This window comes from Schistocerca serialis, chromosome 5 (assembly GCF_023864345.2).
Source record: "Schistocerca serialis cubense isolate TAMUIC-IGC-003099 chromosome 5, iqSchSeri2.2, whole genome shotgun sequence".
NCBI lineage: Eukaryota > Metazoa > Arthropoda > Insecta > Orthoptera > Acrididae > Schistocerca > Schistocerca serialis.
Genome location: NC_064642.1, coordinates 21,440,187 through 21,458,362, shown reverse-complemented (window position 1 = coordinate 21,458,362; position 18,176 = coordinate 21,440,187). Strand labels below are relative to the sequence as shown.

At 41.4% G+C, this 18,176-nt stretch overlaps 1 protein-coding gene across 1 annotated transcript in view; it reads left to right on the top strand.

Annotated features, from left to right (window-relative positions):
- The first annotated feature begins 2,603 nt into the window (after nucleotides 1-2,603).
- LOC126481083 (loricrin-like) overlaps nucleotides 2,604-18,176 on the top strand; it is a 78,311-nt gene continuing 62,738 nt past the window's right edge. The window contains exon 1 of the mRNA XM_050104581.1: nucleotides 2,604-2,690. Coding sequence (XP_049960538.1) covers nucleotides 2,643-2,690 — 48 coding nt within the window. The 5' untranslated portion in view covers nucleotides 2,604-2,642. The remainder of the gene's footprint in view (nucleotides 2,691-18,176) is intronic.

Below are 18,176 nucleotides of genomic sequence, written 5' to 3'. Positions count from 1 at the left end.
CCCGCTATTATTCAGTGTGAACTTTGAGAAAGCAGTGACAGAGACAGATGGGAAATTAAAATTCAGCGAAGAGAAATTAAAAGTTTGTAAATTATAGATTGCAGCGATCAGTCGTCCTTTTTAAATTTTATTGTGCAGACCTAGATTTCGGCTAGAAGCTAGCCATTCTCAACGCTAAAAATACAAGAAGTACATAGTTAGACGATGTCATAAAGAGTTACAAGTAATAGATTAACTCATATGGTTTGTATATTACATACCACTATTATTTTCGGTCAATGCATGTAATTCCCTATTGGTCTGGCTTCATCCACAGTTCATTGAATACTACTATTCTAGCCGAAATCTAGATCTGCACAATAAAATTTAAAAAGGACGACTGATCGCTGCAATCTATAATTTACAAGTCAACATAACAATCACATAGTTCAACAGCTTTCTGAATGGAAGACAATCTGATGAATGAAAAGTTTGCGGTTCTGTTGGGGATGACAGGATATGGAAGATCGGTGCAACGTAATGGGTAGTATCTTGAAATAACGTAAGATGAAGATCATAATCAGTAATGGACTGTAAGCTGCACAGAACAGACAAAAAGATGGATTATTACAAAAATAATGGGTGCAATACAAATTACAGTCCGTTGGAAAATATGAGGTAAGGAAGATATTTGCGAAAATACGGAGAAAATATTAGAAGTAAAGGCATTGTAACGATTAATCGTCTTTGCGCACCTCCACTGAATAAAAGAGAACACACTAACGAAGCAAACAGTACTGTATTTCTGGAAAAATAATTCGATGTTAACGTGTATTACAGAAATAAGAAAAGAAGTAGAAATAAACAAAATCAAACACTAGAAAACAACAATAAAATTTTAAGAATGAAATAGGAAAATTGGGCTTTAAATGCGGAAGTAAAAAAATGGGAAACAACATGAGCAAAAGACTGGAAAAGACAACATTGGAAGATGAAAGAGTACTGGAAAAGATAGAAAACAGTAGAGGCAGAAGAGGAATTGGGGTTGTTTCGTGATCCTAGTTGGTGAATACGGAGATAACAAAAAGTAAGAGTTCGTAGTGTTGTCGAAATAAATCAAGTAGTGGTTAGGGAATTAAATTAGAAAATAAGACACTAAAATAGATGACCTTTCATCGTGTTGGATTTTTGCTTGAATAACCCTAAGTTAAATTGGAATATGTGTTGTTGTAATTACGTTGAGACACCATGACTACCTATAACGCACTGATGATTGCCGCATTGTCAGCTAAAATCGAAAAAAATGGCTCTGAGCACTATGGGACTTAACATCTGAGGTCATCAGTCCCCTAAAACTTAGAACTACTTAAACCTAAATAATCTAAGGACATCACACACAACCATGCCCGAGGCGCGATTCGAACCTGCGACAGTATCAGCAGCGCGGTTGCGGACTGAAGCGCCTAGAACCGCTCGGTCACAACGGCGGTTCCTCTTTCTTTCCTAGATTAGTTTGTTACAGCGGCAGCGTAAATAAGTGGCGATACCCGAGCGAGGAACATATAAAACCATTTCTGAAACGAAGAATCTTGTTAATAATCGAATATAAAATTGTAGGTTAGGTAATTTTTTCTGAAGAAATTGCTTGTCTGGAAGTTTTCCTGTATGGAAGCGAAACGCAAGAAATGCTAAAGATTATATGAGTAGATTGGGTTCTTGTTCAAAGTGAGGAGAAAGGAAAGTTATGCCACTACTTGCGAAGTACTGCTTGTCAACAAGGCATTTAGTGCACATTGTCTCTCTCCCTCTGCGCCGGTCAGAGAGCAAATTACGCAAGTAAGCAGCCGTGACCTTGTTGTTTTGAGCGTTCTAGGACGTGTCTTACACGATAAACATACGTGTACGACTAAGGCATTTTGTTACTGTTCTACCACAAATACCTCCTGTGTTTTAGACGGAGTTCAAATGTTCAAATGTGTGTGAAATCATATGGGACTTAACTGCTAAGGTCATCAGCCCCTAAGCTTACACTCTACTTAACGTACATTATCCTAAGGACAAACACACACACACTCATGCCCGAGGGAGGACTCAAACCTCCGCCGGGATCGGCCGCAGCTACTTGCCTAAAATATCTGCTGACAGGACGAGCTCGACGTACGAAGGAATCGTCATTTAATGATGGAGAGAAGTGAATGGAGCTGGGTAGCGGAGTTAAAATAATAGTGGGAGATCACGGATTGATGACAATAGCACGGTTTAAAAGCTGTAGACTGCAGAAGTTATGCAGGTACGAGGAGAGTTGGCGCAGGCTTGGCTAGCGCGGAGAACATCACGCGACCAGTCCTCAGACTGAAGACCAGCACAGCAGCACCACCTTGCTGTTGTCCTCAGTCGTATCTGACGTTAAGATCGGCAAGTGCTTTGTCGGCCTTTGGCGCCACAGTGACAACACTGGTTGGCCGGTCTGAGAGGTGGTCGCACTTGGCACAGTTGGGCAGCGCAGGGGCCCGGCTCCTAGCGCCACTGCCTCCACCTCCCCCCCCCCCCCCCCCTCCTCCCTAACCGACGCCGACTTCATAAGGTGGCGCGGCGCGTCTGCTGCCTCAGTGCCCGCCCGCTGCCCGCCCACACACCTCGCACACACCACAACACAGCACGCCATGGACGCGGCGCTCCACCATCAGCAGCAGCAGACTCGCCGGTGCCGGGTGAGTCCTCCGTCTCAAAACACGGGCGGCGGCCGCCAGCCACGCACGGCGTGCAGCCCTCCTCCTGGCGGCGATTTTCCGCGTCGCGGAGCGTCCTCGCGCGCTTTCACTTACGACATCTACAGCGCGTAACGCATTGTTTCCACATATAATGGTCGTACACGTTACAGCTGCTTACACAGCATCACACTTCAGGCACAGTACGCTGCCCGAGGAAAAAAATATGAACCTCCCACAAGGGGAAGAGCACACGAAATGAAACCTCACGGACTGGAAGGTATCTGATGCTACTGCACTGATCATAATATCGAGTCAGATTTACAAAGAACTTGGCAGGAGAAGTTCACTCATTAATATGTTGTTTCACCCCCTCTGGTTTGGATACACGCACTGTTTCAGTTAGGAAGGCTGTCGTAAGGCTGTTGTATCCCGTTAGATTAGAGATTAGATTAGTACTTGTTCCATAGATCATGAGTACGACACTTCGTAATGTTGTGGAACGTGTCAGGTTAATAAAAGGTGTCTATAGAAGATATTACATTAGTCAAGATATTACACTCAATAATTTTTTTTTTTTTTTTTTTGGGGAGGTTGGGAAATTACCCACTTACTATATCCAAAAATTCATCTAATGAGTCGGAGTTGCCATTAAGAAATTCTTTTAACTTCCTTTTAAATGCTATATGGCTTTCTGTCTGACTTTTGATGCTATTAGGCAAGTGACCAAAGACTTTTGTGGCAGCGTAATTTACCCCCTTCTGAGCCAAAGTTAGATTTAACCTTGAGTAGTGAAGATCATCCTTTCTCCTAGTGTTGTAGCCATGTACACTGCTATTACTTTTGAATTCGTTCGGACTGTTAATAACAAATTTCATAAGTGAATATAAATACTGTGAGGCTACAGTGAAGATCTCTACGTCTTTAAATAAGTGTCTGCAGGATGATCTTCGATGAGCTCCAGCAATTATTCTGATCAAACGCTTTTGTGCAATGAACACTCTTTTACTCAATGATGAGTTACCCCAGAATATGATGCCATACGAAAGCAGAGAATGAAAATAGGCGTGGTAAGCCAATTTACAGAGCTGTATATCCCCAAAATTTGCAATGACCCTAATAGCATAAGTAGCTGAACTCAAATGTTTCAGCAGATCTTCAGTGTGTTTCTTCCAGTTCAACCCCACATCAATGCATACACAGAAATTTTGAATATTCTACCTTAGCTACCGATTTCTGATCGAAGTTCAATAAAATGGTTCAAATGGCTCTGAGCACTATGGGACTTAACAGCTATGGTCATCAGTCCCCTAGAACTTAGAACTACTTAAACCTAACTAACCTAAGGACAGCACACAACACCCAGTCATCACGAGGGAATCGAACCCGGGTACCCGGGCGTGGGAACCAAGAACGCTACCGCACGACCACGAGCTGCGGACTCTGATCGAAGTCTATATCTCTTAATGGGGTCATTCCATTTACTGTGGGGAACTGTGTATACTGTGTTTTGTCAAATTTAATGAGAGCCCATTTGCAGAGAACCACTTAATGATTTTCTGAAAAACATCGCTTACAATTTCACCAGTTAATTCTTGTCTGTCGGGTGTTATAGCTATACTTGTATCATCGGCAAAAAGTACCAGCTTTGCATCTTCGTGAAAATAGAATGGCAAGTCATTAATACATCGTAAGAACAGCAGAGGACACAAGACCGAACCTTGCGGCACCCCATTCGTGATCGTTTCCCAGTTTGAGAAATCACCAGTTTTTTGAATATTATGTGAACTGTTTATTTCAACTTTCTGCACTCTTCCAGTTAGGTATGATTTAAACAATTTCAGCTCTGTCCCATTCATACCACAGTACTTGAGCGCGTCTAGAAGTATTCCATGATTTCCACAATCAAAAGCCTTTCGTAGATCACAAAAAATCCCAACGGGTGACTTTCGGTTACTCAGAGCATTTAATATTTCATTAGTGAGAGTATATATAGCATTTTCCGTTGAAAAACCCTTCTGGAAACCAAACTGACATTTTGTTAAAACTTTATTTTTACAAAGGTGTGAAGCTACTCTACAATACATTACTTTTTCAAGAATTTTGGATAAAGCAGTCAGAAGAGAGATTGGGAAGTAGTTGTTGACATCAGACGTATCCCCTTTTTTATGCAGTTGTATAACAATGGCATACTTCAGTCTATCTGGGAAAATACCCTGCTTCAGAGAGCTGTTACATATGTGGCTAAGAATCCCACTTATTTCTTGGGATCAAGCTTTTATTATCCTGCTGGAAATGCCATCAATCCCATGTAAGCTTTTAGTCTTGAGAGAGTTTATTATCTTCCTAATGGAGAGGTGGGTGGAATTTCAATTGTATCAAATGGTGTGGGTAAGGCCTCTTCCATTAACTCCCTTGCTTCTTCTAATGAACATTTAGATCCTATTTTCTCTACATTTAAAAATTGAATATTCAAAATGTTTTCGACTTCCGGCTTATGTTTATCAAGTTTCCATTCGCTTTGATGGTGATGCCGTCATCCTGTACTCTTGGTTGTCCTGTCTCCCTTGTAATAATATTCCAAATTGTTTTGATTTTGTTATGAGAGGTATTAATCTCAGAGATGATGCACATGCTTCTGGACTTTTTAATAACCTTTCTTAATGTAGCACAGTAGTTTTTATAATATTTGTCTGTTTCTGGGTCATTACTCTTTCTTGTTGTTAGATACAGTTCCCTTTTGCGCCTACAAGATATTTTTATTCCTTTAGTAAGCCAAGGTTTTTTGCATAGTTTCTTATAATTAGATTTAACTACTTTCTTGGGTAAACAGTTTTCAAATTCTCTTACAAGTGTATCATGAAATATATTTTAAATTAGCCTCGGGTGAATTGTACACTTCATCCCAGTCTAACTGCTGAAGATTTTCTCTGAAATTTTTAATTGTTGAGTCATTAATTGAACACACAACTTTGGAGGGTAGTTTTGAATTACTGAATGGAGCTATGTCATATTCTGTAACTAGCTGAGCATCATGATCAGAAAGCCCATTCTCAACAGGACAAGAATTTATGTTTTTAAACCTATCTTGGTCTATAAAAGTGTGATCTATCAATGTGCTGCTGTCCTTTACTACCCGAGTAGGAAAATTAATGACAGATGTCAAATTGAAAGTACCGAGCAAGACTTCTAGGTCATTGTTCCTATTACACACTTCCAATGAATCAACATTGAAGTCCCCACAAATAATAATTTGCTTTCCTCTATGTGACAGATAGCACAACAAGGCATAGAAGTTTTCCAGGAATAAATGAAAGTTTCCTGAAGGGGACCTATATACTGTTACAATTATAAAAGAGCCCTCCTTCAGTTTAAGTTGACGGGCACATGCTTCTATATGTTGCTCTAGACAAAACTTTTTTGTATCTAAGCTTTCTACACAGTGATAGCTTTTGACATATGTGGCAACTCCACCTCTCACCTTATTCTCTCTACTCATACGTTCAGCTAGTTTATAACCACTGATATTTGCTTTTTCCATATCAGACACAATGTGATGCTCAGACAGGCATAGTGTATCTATTACATTATTAGATTCAATGTCATCTAAACAAACCAGGAGCTCATCTACTTTATTCTTCAATCCTGGAATTTTTTGGTGAAAAATGGTAGCATTATTTTTTACTTTACTTTTATGAGAATCTACTTTTTTCTTTAATCCACCAATATTTTGGTTAAATATGGTAATATTATTATTTACTTTCCTGTTGTGAGAATTTTTTGAGTTTTGGACCTCTTTAGCACCTGCCTGCCTGAACTTCTCATTGGACACTGATATTAGCCTAAAAAAGAGGTACATCCATGAGTACCAGTGCCCCCCCCCCTTATGGATTTCGCTAACAACCCTCCCAGTTTACCCTTCCCTTTCCTATTGAGATGTAGGCCATGCCTTGTGAAATCCCCCCTATCAATAGCCTCGACAGGAACCAATCCAATGTCTGACAGAGTGTCCGCCCTACGCAACTGATCCAACTCCATATTTACCCTCCTGACAGAGCAGTTCAACTGGGGCTGATCATGCTGCACGAAAGCAGGCACCAGCCCAACATTGGTATGGGTCGTTGCTGAGGCTATTTTCACCAGGTCACACTCAATGCTGTAGCCCTGATCCTTATCAATACTGTTTCCCACTCCACCCACTACCATCACATGATCCTGCTTTGTGAATCCCTTGCACAAGGAACCTATATCATCTACCTCCTGGCTAAGATTTGCACTTGGCTTGGAAAAGTTTGTGACCTGGTACCTGTCACCTAATTTTTCCTGCAAAATCTGGCTCACACCTCTTCAATAGCTGCTCACTAATATTTTCTACCTTTCTGATATTTTATGAATTGTTCAGCACAACCTGTTGCATTCTATAAAACTTGAGTTTTCCTAAGAGAGTTTCATGATCTACGGTTTCGAAGGCCCTGGAGGGATCACAAAAAGTACCAACTGGCGATACATTATTATTTAACCCGTGTACTACTTGATGAGTGAATGTATAAATAGAATTCTTAGTCAATCAACCTTATTGGAATGCAAACTGCGATACACTAAGTAAATTGTTTCCACTTAAGTGTGAAACCACTCTAGAGTACATCACGTTTTCGCATATTTAGGAAAGAGATATCAGTAAGGGATCTGGACGATAATTGTTGAAACCTGTCTCGTCACCTTTCTTATGAAGTGGTTTAATAATTGCGTATTTTAACCTGCCTGGAAAACCTCTCTGTCTCAGTGACGTTCTACATATATCACTGAGGACATTACTTATTAAGTTGGAGCAACATTTCAGATTTCTGTGTGAAATACCATCAAGAGCTTTTGTTTTTTAGAATTGTTATAATTTTATTAATTATGGAGAAGGATGTTGGTGCTACTTCTACTTGTTTAAAGGTCTGTCAAATGATATTTTTAATATATTCTCTTGTTTCTTCAACAGAACCATTTAATCCAAAATTTTTGCTAAGTTTAGAAAAGAATTATTAAAAGAACTTAAAACTTGTGAAATACCAGTCATAACATTGTCATTTTGTCTAATTGTTATGGAATCTTGTACACTGACTTCCTATCCTACTTCCTGTTTGACAGTATCCCATATAGTCTTATTACCTGCATTATTTATTTCTATCAGGACATGCGTACTTCTGGACATTTTAATGACTTTACTACAGTATTTTTTGGAGTATGCAAGCAATCTCAGATCTTGACTTACTCTGCCACTAACATTAATTTATCTCTTCTTACATCTCCGTGTCTTTCACAGTTATCTGACACTGTTCACGCCTCTTACGTACCCTACCACGTCTAAAGATAAACAACATTAATGCACTCTGGTGTCCACTCTTCTCCATATCACTGCCAATTCTAACTGTAATCATTTACATACCCACTGGTGGTGCATACGTGTGCGAAATTACATTGAAATCCGACCATGTCTTCGCGATCCTTCACTTTTTTGTCATGGAGTTCAGATTTCAAAAATAACTTTGTATCACATACTGCGTTCCAGCTGCTCACATTGTGACTACACTAGCTGATACATTAGAGATTCATGCACTTTTAGGATTCATCAGTATTTTGAAATACTTTGCCTTAAAATTTCCCATCCAATATCACCTTAATCTTCAGTGACTCACTCTTTGCTCACATGCACTAAAGCTACTGTGGATTATTACTTTTAATATATTTCTGTTCGTCCATTGATCTCTTAATCATAATTCCCATACTTATTTTAACGTCAACAGTTTTAGTAGTACTACACAAGAGCTAAAGCTCCGTCCACCGGCCGTGTCAGGCCATTTAGAGGGCGTGCTGATAAGTAATGCGTCCGAATTTTTCATGTGAAAATTCTTGAAGGTTTTTAACTAACACAGACGTTATTAACATTCTACATATTTATTTTTCATGTCTACAAATTTATTTCTTTACAACTCATCCTGGCGACGACCAAATTTCTCCCAACGAGAAGCCAGTTTCTTGATACCGCCATTGTAGAATATTTGTTGACGGATCGACAACTTCACCTCTACTTGAACCACTACATCACTATTGAAAACAAGTCTTCGAAGGTGTTCTTTATATTCTGAAAACAGATGGATGTCGGTTGGGGCCCAGGGGAGATTGTAAAGAAGATGATGGATGACAGCGAACCAAAGGCGTCGGATTGTTCCCGATGCCTCAGCGCCCGTGTGTGGTCCGGCATTGTCGTGTTGAATGGGAGGGTTCTCCACGTGCGTACGAACACTTCGAACTCTCGCTGTCAGATTTCTGAGGGATTACAGTACGCTGTTACTCAAGCTCAGATATAGTCATGTTACACACCGCCATGTTACACTCCCCAATTCGAAGCCCTCTAGCGACAGATAGTTGCAGCTTGCGGCAGCGAAGCGAGAAAGTCGACCGAGTAATGTGCATGGCGTGTAAACCTCATCCGATGATGAAAAGAGAATTAAAATTTGGGAGACATTACTTTTCATCACACCCTCGTAGAACCAACAGACCACAGTTTCATCCTCTGCCAATGACGTCATTCAGATACGGTATGGAGGGGCGTACGGTGGGCTCATCGTACTCCCGGCTTCCCAGACATTGCAGTCGTCAGCTGGCATCGAGAGGATGAGAGCACTCCTGACCAGTCCTCCCGCCAACTACAAATCCCTCCCAGTGCCAGGAATCTAACCCGAGACCTCTACGTTGCAGTCAAACACTTTGACCACAGTGCCGTAAAATTGTGTGAAGAGAAACAGATTTATAAGAAAAAGAACTTCTCATTTTCAAAAGAAATATGAAACCCAAAATTATATGTGACAATAGTTCCTGTTCCTTACTTTAAATTTTTAAGAAGATTTGGGAATTAGTTGGTGCTTTTACAGCATAAAAATTAAAAACTTGATGTTAACCTCATCATTCAAAAAATGTTGAAATGTGTGTGAATTCTTAAGGGACCAAACTGCTGAGGTCATAGGTCCCTAAGCCTACACACTGCTTAACCTAACTTAAACTAACTTACGCTAAGGACAACACACACACACCGATGCCAGAGGGAGGACTCGAACCTCCGACGGGGCAGCCGACCTCATCGCTCTTTTCCATTTGCTGGTCTTTGGGATGGATAGGTACATGTCAAATTCTGTCTTGGATCTAGGAGAATAACGAACAAAGTTGATGTTTTCACTCTGTTTTATGTCTAATTACTCACTGTAACACTAAATTGATGAACTTCGTTTGTTTCTTTCTAATGATGTGACTGGTTTCAATTCAATGAAACAATCAATCATATCTGTAGATCTGCAAATGGTTCGATAGAACCGAAACCAATCGTAAAAATAAAAATATATACAACTATACCGACTATTAAATCTGTTGTAAAACTGTTGATTGCGTAGTTGTTGCGAAAAATATCGTGTGTAAACCACTGAAACTGTTGTATAAATTTTTAGAAACTGTGGACTAACTTTTTCGTAACTACCCCCATTGCCTTATGTGTGACTTACATTGTCGAGTTCTAGCTTGTTTTGGCAGATCATGCGTAAGTTTAACAGGACTAAGCTAAGAAACACCAGGGGTTAACAAACAGTTTCATCAAATTATGACTGGAGCTGCGAAACAGACAATGAACGTAGAACATTACATATTTTACTATATTCTGTTTTTGTGTACGTTCCAATCTTTGCTCTACATACCGACAAATACCGTTCTGTAGAAATACAGAGGCTAGTAGAATTCTTTTTTCATAACTTTGAGAGTAGAAAACGATCACGTAACCTAACATTCAAAAAGAGTACGATAATTTGAATCATATGAGTTACACATAATCTGCTGCCTTTAGAGCCCTTACTGTTTTGAAAAAAAAAAACAAAAAAAAAAAAAAAGAAAAACGTGAGATTGCGATAGTTGATTTTAAATTTAAATCTACACTGGTCATACTGTCAACAAAAGTACGAAACGAACGAACAGGTAAACACTGAAGTACTGATTTTATCACTAAGTGACTAAGTTCATCATCGGCACTGTGATCCGTTGGCCTGGAATAAAATCGCATATCGCTCTTAAATGTCCCCAATCAAATCTGCCTTAGTTGCTCAAATCTGGTTACCAAAAAATCTGGTCTTCATGTACTGAAGGCCAGGAAGCTTTTAATGGCAGAAGATGGATAGCACTGGCCTCCCGTATTTATTCTCACCACTGGAACATCGCCTTAGCACCATGAGACTGAAAGAAGAAGCTCATTGGTTAGGATCCAGTTCCGGCAGTCGAAAGGTAGCGAGTTTCAAACTAACTATTCCTCGGTCTCTTGATTTTCCCTGGTATCGCTTAATCAGTTCATGTGAAAGCCAACGTGAGTCCTCAAACAAAGTCACAGTCTGTTTTTGCCCAACGCTTGTCTCACTCGAGTACTAAACAGTGGGAAATTCAGGATGGAATGTAGCAATATTATGAAAAGGATAGATGCTTCTCAGACCACTGAGTCGTAGATAGGCACAATAAAAAGACTGTCGTAAGGTTAGCTTTCTCCCAACAGGGACAATGTCGAAAATAGACAGCACACACACACACACACACACACACACACACACACACACACACACACACACACATGACCACAGTCTCCGGCAGCTGGAGCTGGTAAGCAAGATTATACAACGTTATCAATATTCAGAAGAGTGAAAAATGAAAATGATATGTGCTGACAGAAATATAATGGACTTCAACAATGGCGAAAGATTACGGAATAAGGTTCTAAAGTAAATGTTTGTAACACAGCAGTGGGGAAAAATGAATAGTTGGCAATGGGAAAGATCAGAACTAAAATTAATCCGACCCAGACGCTCTTGACTGCTACACATCTATCGAGCAGCAAGTTAAGTGTTTATCTTTTACTCTCTTTTCCTCGTAGTATACCTCTTAATTTAGAGCGTTTTATTCTGTTTAAGAGGTTTAATCTCGAGTTTTTGTAAGCGTAAATTCAATCAGTGTGTTTCGTTTTGAACACAAGCGTGTGTCCGTTTCGTAAGCCAGACACTGATTCTCCAGCTCTCGGCTGAGACACGTCTACGCAGTGGGAAGTTAAGTGTTTATCTTTTCCCGTGTTTTCGTAGTAGAATATTTGTTAAACTTCTTGCGTGTTTTTCTGTTCAAGAGGTGTAAGCTCGCATTTTGTAACTGTAAATTCAAGGCAGTCTGTAGCGCAGTTTTCGTTTCTTCTGAACAGTCAGCTACATAGCTCATTGAGGCATCAGCGTCCATTGGTGACACATCAGGAGGGTAGCAGGATGCATATGTAGCTATCTGTCAGCTTTTATAGTCTACTTCTTCAGTTAGTCTTGATAGGATGGCTAGGATGAGTGCATGCTGTGTGCGGACGCAAGAGGAGCTGGTTGCAGTTGGGGAACAACTTAATACGCCTTTGGCTGAGGTCAGTCACCTTCGGGGGTGTAGCTGTGGCAGAGAGTCTGGCACGTCGCACGGGACACTTCAGGTGTCACTTGTTTTCCCCCCGTGCTCTGCTGCCCTCACAGTAAGGTGAGTGGCTGGTGACAGCGCTTTCGCTTTGCTCGATGCGGAGGGCCAGTCCGGGGATTGGTCGGCTGGCTTAGCCCACTCACCCTGTGAGTGGACAAGTGGCCGCTACTTCAACTGTGTCCGTGAGGGCACACGCGGTGGAGGGGTTTGCTAGTTACCGGGAGCTCTAATGTTAGAATCGTTATGGAGCCCCTTAGGCAGATAGCCTTCAGGGCTGGAAGGAAAGCGTAACTGCACACGGTATTTCTGCGAGTGGCTCCATCCGAAATGTGAAAGCGGCCTCTCCTGCGCCTATCGAGAGTGCAGCGTGCAATCGTCTACAAGTTGTGACTCACGTCGGCACCAACGACGCCTGTCGCATGAGTTCTGAGGCCAACCTCAGCTCATACAGGCGGCTGGCGGCTGGAAGAACTCGCAATTTGAGCACTGCTCCCAAATTTGATTAGGTTCTTTGGTTTGGAGCTGAGTGGAAGGTCTCAGCTATAGCATTCGTCGACTCTATGACGGTCTCGTCTGCAGATTTGTGGACCCGCGTTATCAGTTGGGGATTTCTAGCACTCCCATTGATAGGCCCGGGGTGCACTACACAAAGAAAGCAGCTACTTGGGTATCACAGTACTTGTGGAGTACACTTGAGTTTTTTTCAGTTCAAAAAGGGCTCTGAGCACTATGGAACTTAACTTCTGAGGTCATCAGTCCCCTAGAAATTAGAGCTACTTAAACCTAACTAACCTAAGGACATAACACACATCCATGCCCGAGGCAGGATTCGAACCTGCGACCGTAGCGGTCGCGCGGTTCCAAACGGTAGCGCTTAGAACCGCTCGGCCACTCTGGCCGGCGACTTTTTTTTTTTTCGGGCTAGATGGTAGTTTGAGGTACTCTATTAAACACTCGTTAGTCGATACGCAGCAAGGGAAGTCAGAGCGTGTTCAGACTGAAGACACCTTGACTGTCAAAATTTTATCAGTGAATTGTCGAAGTGTTCGTAACAAAGTTCCCGAATTTACTGCCCTTCAGAGAAGTTCATACGCTCAGATTATTCTCCGGACTGAGAACTGCCTGCAACCCGAGGTGAAAAGCTCGGAGATATTTAGCGAGTCATAGAACGTGCATCGAAAAGACAGATTAGAGGATGTAGGAGGCGCAGTGTCCATTGTAGTTGAAAAAAAAAATATTGCCTGTATTGTAGTCGAAGTTGAATTTGACGGTGGTTATCTCGTCGCGTACAACAGGTATAGGCGAAAACATATTAATTATTGGATATTTTTACCGGCCATCCGATTCTGCAGTGACAATTAAAAGGAAGTCTGCGCTCAGTACAGCGTAAACACCCAGAGTATGCGATACTAGTAGGAGGCGACTTTATCCTACATAGTATAGACTCAGATGTCTATGGATTCATTGCAGGGGCTACAGACGTCCGTATGAGAAATAATTTTGAACAAGTTTTCTGAAAAAATGTCTTGAGCAGCTACCTGGGCAGCCAAGAAGAAATGGGAATTTCTTAGACCTTGTAGCTATAAACAGGCTGGACCTTAACGCCAGTATAGAAAGGGGGATTAGAGCTCATGATGTCATTATAAGAACTATGGTTACGAAAGATAATAAATCAGTTAAGAGGGCTAGAAGAGTGTTCCTGCCAGAAAGAGCAGATAAGTAATTTTAGCGTCTCACTTAAACAGTGACATCACTTACTTCCAGTAACAGTGACGTAGAGGAACTATGGGCAAAGTTTCAGTTGATTAAGGGCGGGAAAAACCCACCATTCGGAAAAGGGGTGAGGAAGAACGGGCTGTTGCATTCTCGGTTCAAAGCAAACGTGAAAAGGTTAGTAGAGATTCGTGCGTCTGTGAAAACATAGTTGCGCAAAGTACACAACTACTACCATTGGAAGTGGCCGTGCGGTTAAAGACGCTGCAGTCTGGAACCGCAAGACCGCTACGGTCGCAGGTTCGAATCCTGCCTCGGGCATGGATGTTTGTGATGTCCTTAGGTTAGTTAGGTTTAACTAGTTCTAAGTTCTAGGGGACTAATGACCTCAGCAGTTGAGTCCCATAGTGCTCAGAGCCATTTGAACCATTTACTACCATTGTCATACCTTAGCAAAAGATCTGGTAGAGAACCCGAGAAAATTCTGGTCCTATTTAACATCGTTAAGTGCGTCTTATGCTTCCATCCAGTCACTTGTTGACCAGTCTGGTGTGGCAGTAAAAGATTTCAAAACGAAAGCCGAAGTTTTAAATTTCACGTCCAAGAAATCGTTCACGCAGTAGAATCGTAATAACGTGGTCATTGCACAGAGTCCCGTATGGACGACATAGTAATAATCAACCGTGGCATTGAGAAACAATTGAAAGAGATGAAGAGAAAGGTCAGCATGTCCGGTTAGAAACATAGTTTGGTTCTCCAAAGAGTTCTCTACAGAACTGGCCCCTTACTTTGCATTTATCGCGAATCTCTCGCCCAAAGTCCCAAGCGACTGGAAAAAAACGCAGGTGACTCTCGTAAGAATGAATCTGCAAAATTACAAGCCCATATTACTAACATTGGTTTGCTGCAGAATTCTTGAACAGATTCCCAGTTCGAATATGGTAAGTTTTCTTGATACTGAAAGTAATATATCCAGGAATCAGCATGGTTTTAGGATGCATCGCTCGTGCGAAACTGAGCTTGCCTTTTCCTCACATGATACACTGTGAACTATGGATGAAGGGCAACATGCAGATTCCATATTTCTAAATTTCTGGAAAGCGTTTGAAATGGTGCCCCATTGCAGACTGTTAAAGAATGTATGAGTATATGGAATAATTCACTGATAACTAAGTGACTCGAAGGCTTCTTAAATAATAGAACCCAGTATGTTGTCATCGACGGCGAGTGTTCATAAAACATAAGAGAATCGTCAGGAGTGCCCCAGACAATTGTGATAGGACCGCTGCTATTCTCTACATACACAAACGATTTGGTGGAGAGGGTGGGCAGCAATGCGGTTGTTTGCTAAAGATGCTGAGGCATATGATAAGCATATGATAAGGTGTCATAGCTGAGTGGCTATAGGAGGATACAAGATTACTTAGCCAAAATTTGTAGTTGGTGTGATGAATGGCAGTAAATGAAGAGAAATGTTAGTTAATGTGGATGAGTAGGGAAAACAAGCACATAATATTCGGATACAGCATTATTAGCGTTATTATTGTCCTGTCTGACACAGTCACGCCGTTTAAAAATCTGGGCTTAACGTCGCAAATCTAAATTAAATGGAACGAGCATATGAGAATTGTGGTAGGAAAGCCAAATGATCGACTTCGTTTTATTCGAACAATTCTAGAACAGTGTGGTTCATCTGTAAAGGAGGCCGCACATAGGACGCTCGTGCGACCAGTTCTTGAGTACTGATCGAGTGTTCGCGATCCGTATCAGGTCGGTTTAAAGGAAGACATCGAAGACGGGCCGCTTGATTTGTTACTGGTAGTTTCGATCAGCACGCCAGTGCAACGGAAATGCTTCGGAAACTCAAATGGGAATCTCTGGAGGGAAGGGGACGTTCTTTTCAAGGAACGCTGTTGAGAAAATTTATAGAGCCAGCATTTGAAGCTGAATCCAGACAGATTCTTCTGACACCAACATACATTGCGTGTAATTACAACGAAGATAAGAATCGAGAAATTAGGGCATATAGATAGTCGTTTTTCCATTCCTCTATTTGGGTATGGAACAGGAAAGGAAATGATTCGTAGTGTTAAGGGGTGCCCTCCGCCACACGCCGAACGGTGAACTGCGCTGTATCTATTTATATGAAGATTCAAATGATAATTCTGTTCAAAAATATAAAACTGTGCACGTTGCAAAAAACAAGATACGTAATATTCTTTGACTAACGTGTCAATAAGCTGGCCCGGCTAGTCACGCGGTCTGACGCACTGCATTCCGGGCGGGAAGGCGTTCCGGTCCCCGGCACGAATCCACCTGGCGGATTAGTGTCGAGATCCGGTGAGCCGGCCAGCCTGTGGATGGTTTTTGAGGCGGTTTTCCACTAGCCTCGGCGAATGCAGGCTGGTTCCCCTTATTCCGCCTTAGTTACTCTATGTCGGCGATTGCTGCACAAACACTGTCTCCACGTATGCATACACCATAATTACTCTACCACGCAAACATTTGGGGTTGCACTCGTCTGGTGTGAGACGTTTCCACGGGTGGGGGGAGCCACTGGGGGCCGAACTGCACAATAACCCTGGGTTCGGTGTGGGGCGGCGGTGAGGTAGGTGGACTGGTGTGGCCTGTTGTAGGGTTGTGAACCACTGAGGGCTACGGCGGAACAAAGACTCTCCGTCGTTTCTAGGTCCCCGCTACACACACAATACACAACACAGTGGGTCAATGGTCATAAGTGGAATCAAGAACTCATTGCAATTACTCCCTGTAACAGTTTGTGGTTACACCAAAGTGGATGAATGGGTTCTCTGCAGAATGGCCGAAGAAAGGAAAATATGGAAAACTGACAAGAAGGAGCGACCGTATGACAGGACATTTGGATTAACTTCCATGGCACTAGAGGTGAAAACTGTAGTGGGATACACCCAGCAAATAACTTAGGACGTAGGGTGGAAATGTTACTCTTAGACGAAGAGTTTGGTTCAAGAAAGGCATTGGTTTCAGGCTGCACCAAACCAGTCAGAAGACTGACAACACAAAAAACAAAACAATAAATGAATAGGAAACTAGAGTGAGTTGTAGAGAGTAAAAACTGTAGAGGAAGACAGAAACTGAAATACACCCAGCATAAAATAGAGGATGTAGTTTGCAAGAGCTACTCTAAGATGAAAAGGTTGTCACAGGAGAGGCATTCGTGGCAGGCTGCATCAAACCAGCTAGAAGACTGATGATTCAAAAAATAAAATAAATAAAAGTGATTTTTGATATACCGTATTTTTAAATCGGACTAAAAAGTATAAAGTAATTTCTCGTACCCGATACAGATTCCTAACCACATACAGACACTCATGAAAAATGTTGACTCACAAATTAAATAGTTACGAAAATACTTGTAACATTTATAACGAAGTACGATGGTTGCGTGGAATAGATAATAGTAAGACGAAGTACTATTCAAGCATCATTGAGTATATACTGTAATAGTAAGGAGGAGAATTAGTTGTACGCCGGCCGCTGTGGCCGAGCGGTTTTAGGCTCAGGTTCGAATCCTGCCTCGGGTATGGATGTGTGTAATGTTCTTAGGTTAGTTAGTTTTAAGTAGTTCTAAGTTCTAGGCGACTGATGATCTGAGGTGTTAAGTCCCATAGTGCTCAGAGCCATTTAAGTCAAAGTCTCTGACCCATACATTAGAACTGGTACTGCCATCACATTTCAAAATTTTAGTGCTTCCCCTTCCTAATTCCTTTGAGGAAAATGCGATTTATCGTACCCACCACCTGTACGCAATCTTGATCATTATGATAATGATGATGTGTTCAAAACAATTAGTTGTGCATTAATTATGTATTTCTTGCGCCTGTGCCTGCTTTATTTTTTGAATTTTAAAAATATTTTCAAAGCTATTAAAAATTCACAAACATAAATTTCCATATCTGTAAGAGGTTATGAAACTCCATGGGGCTCTTTAGTCTTCTGTGTGTGACGTTTTTCAATCGATTACAAACATTGTGGTGAGATTAAGGAAGAGACATTTCGTAAATTTTAAAGTTATTTTCATTTCTCTTCACCTCGCTCAACCAACAGACTGCTTCCTCCCACGTATATGTCATGAAACGACTGTGAAGGTAAAAATTAGAGTCGAGCTCTCATAATGATAGTTCTTCTTGCAAACGACTGACGACTAGAACGTGTAACGGAGGAAATGGCACTGGTACACAAAATATACTCCACCACACACCAGACAAGAAAACGAGTTAATATTGC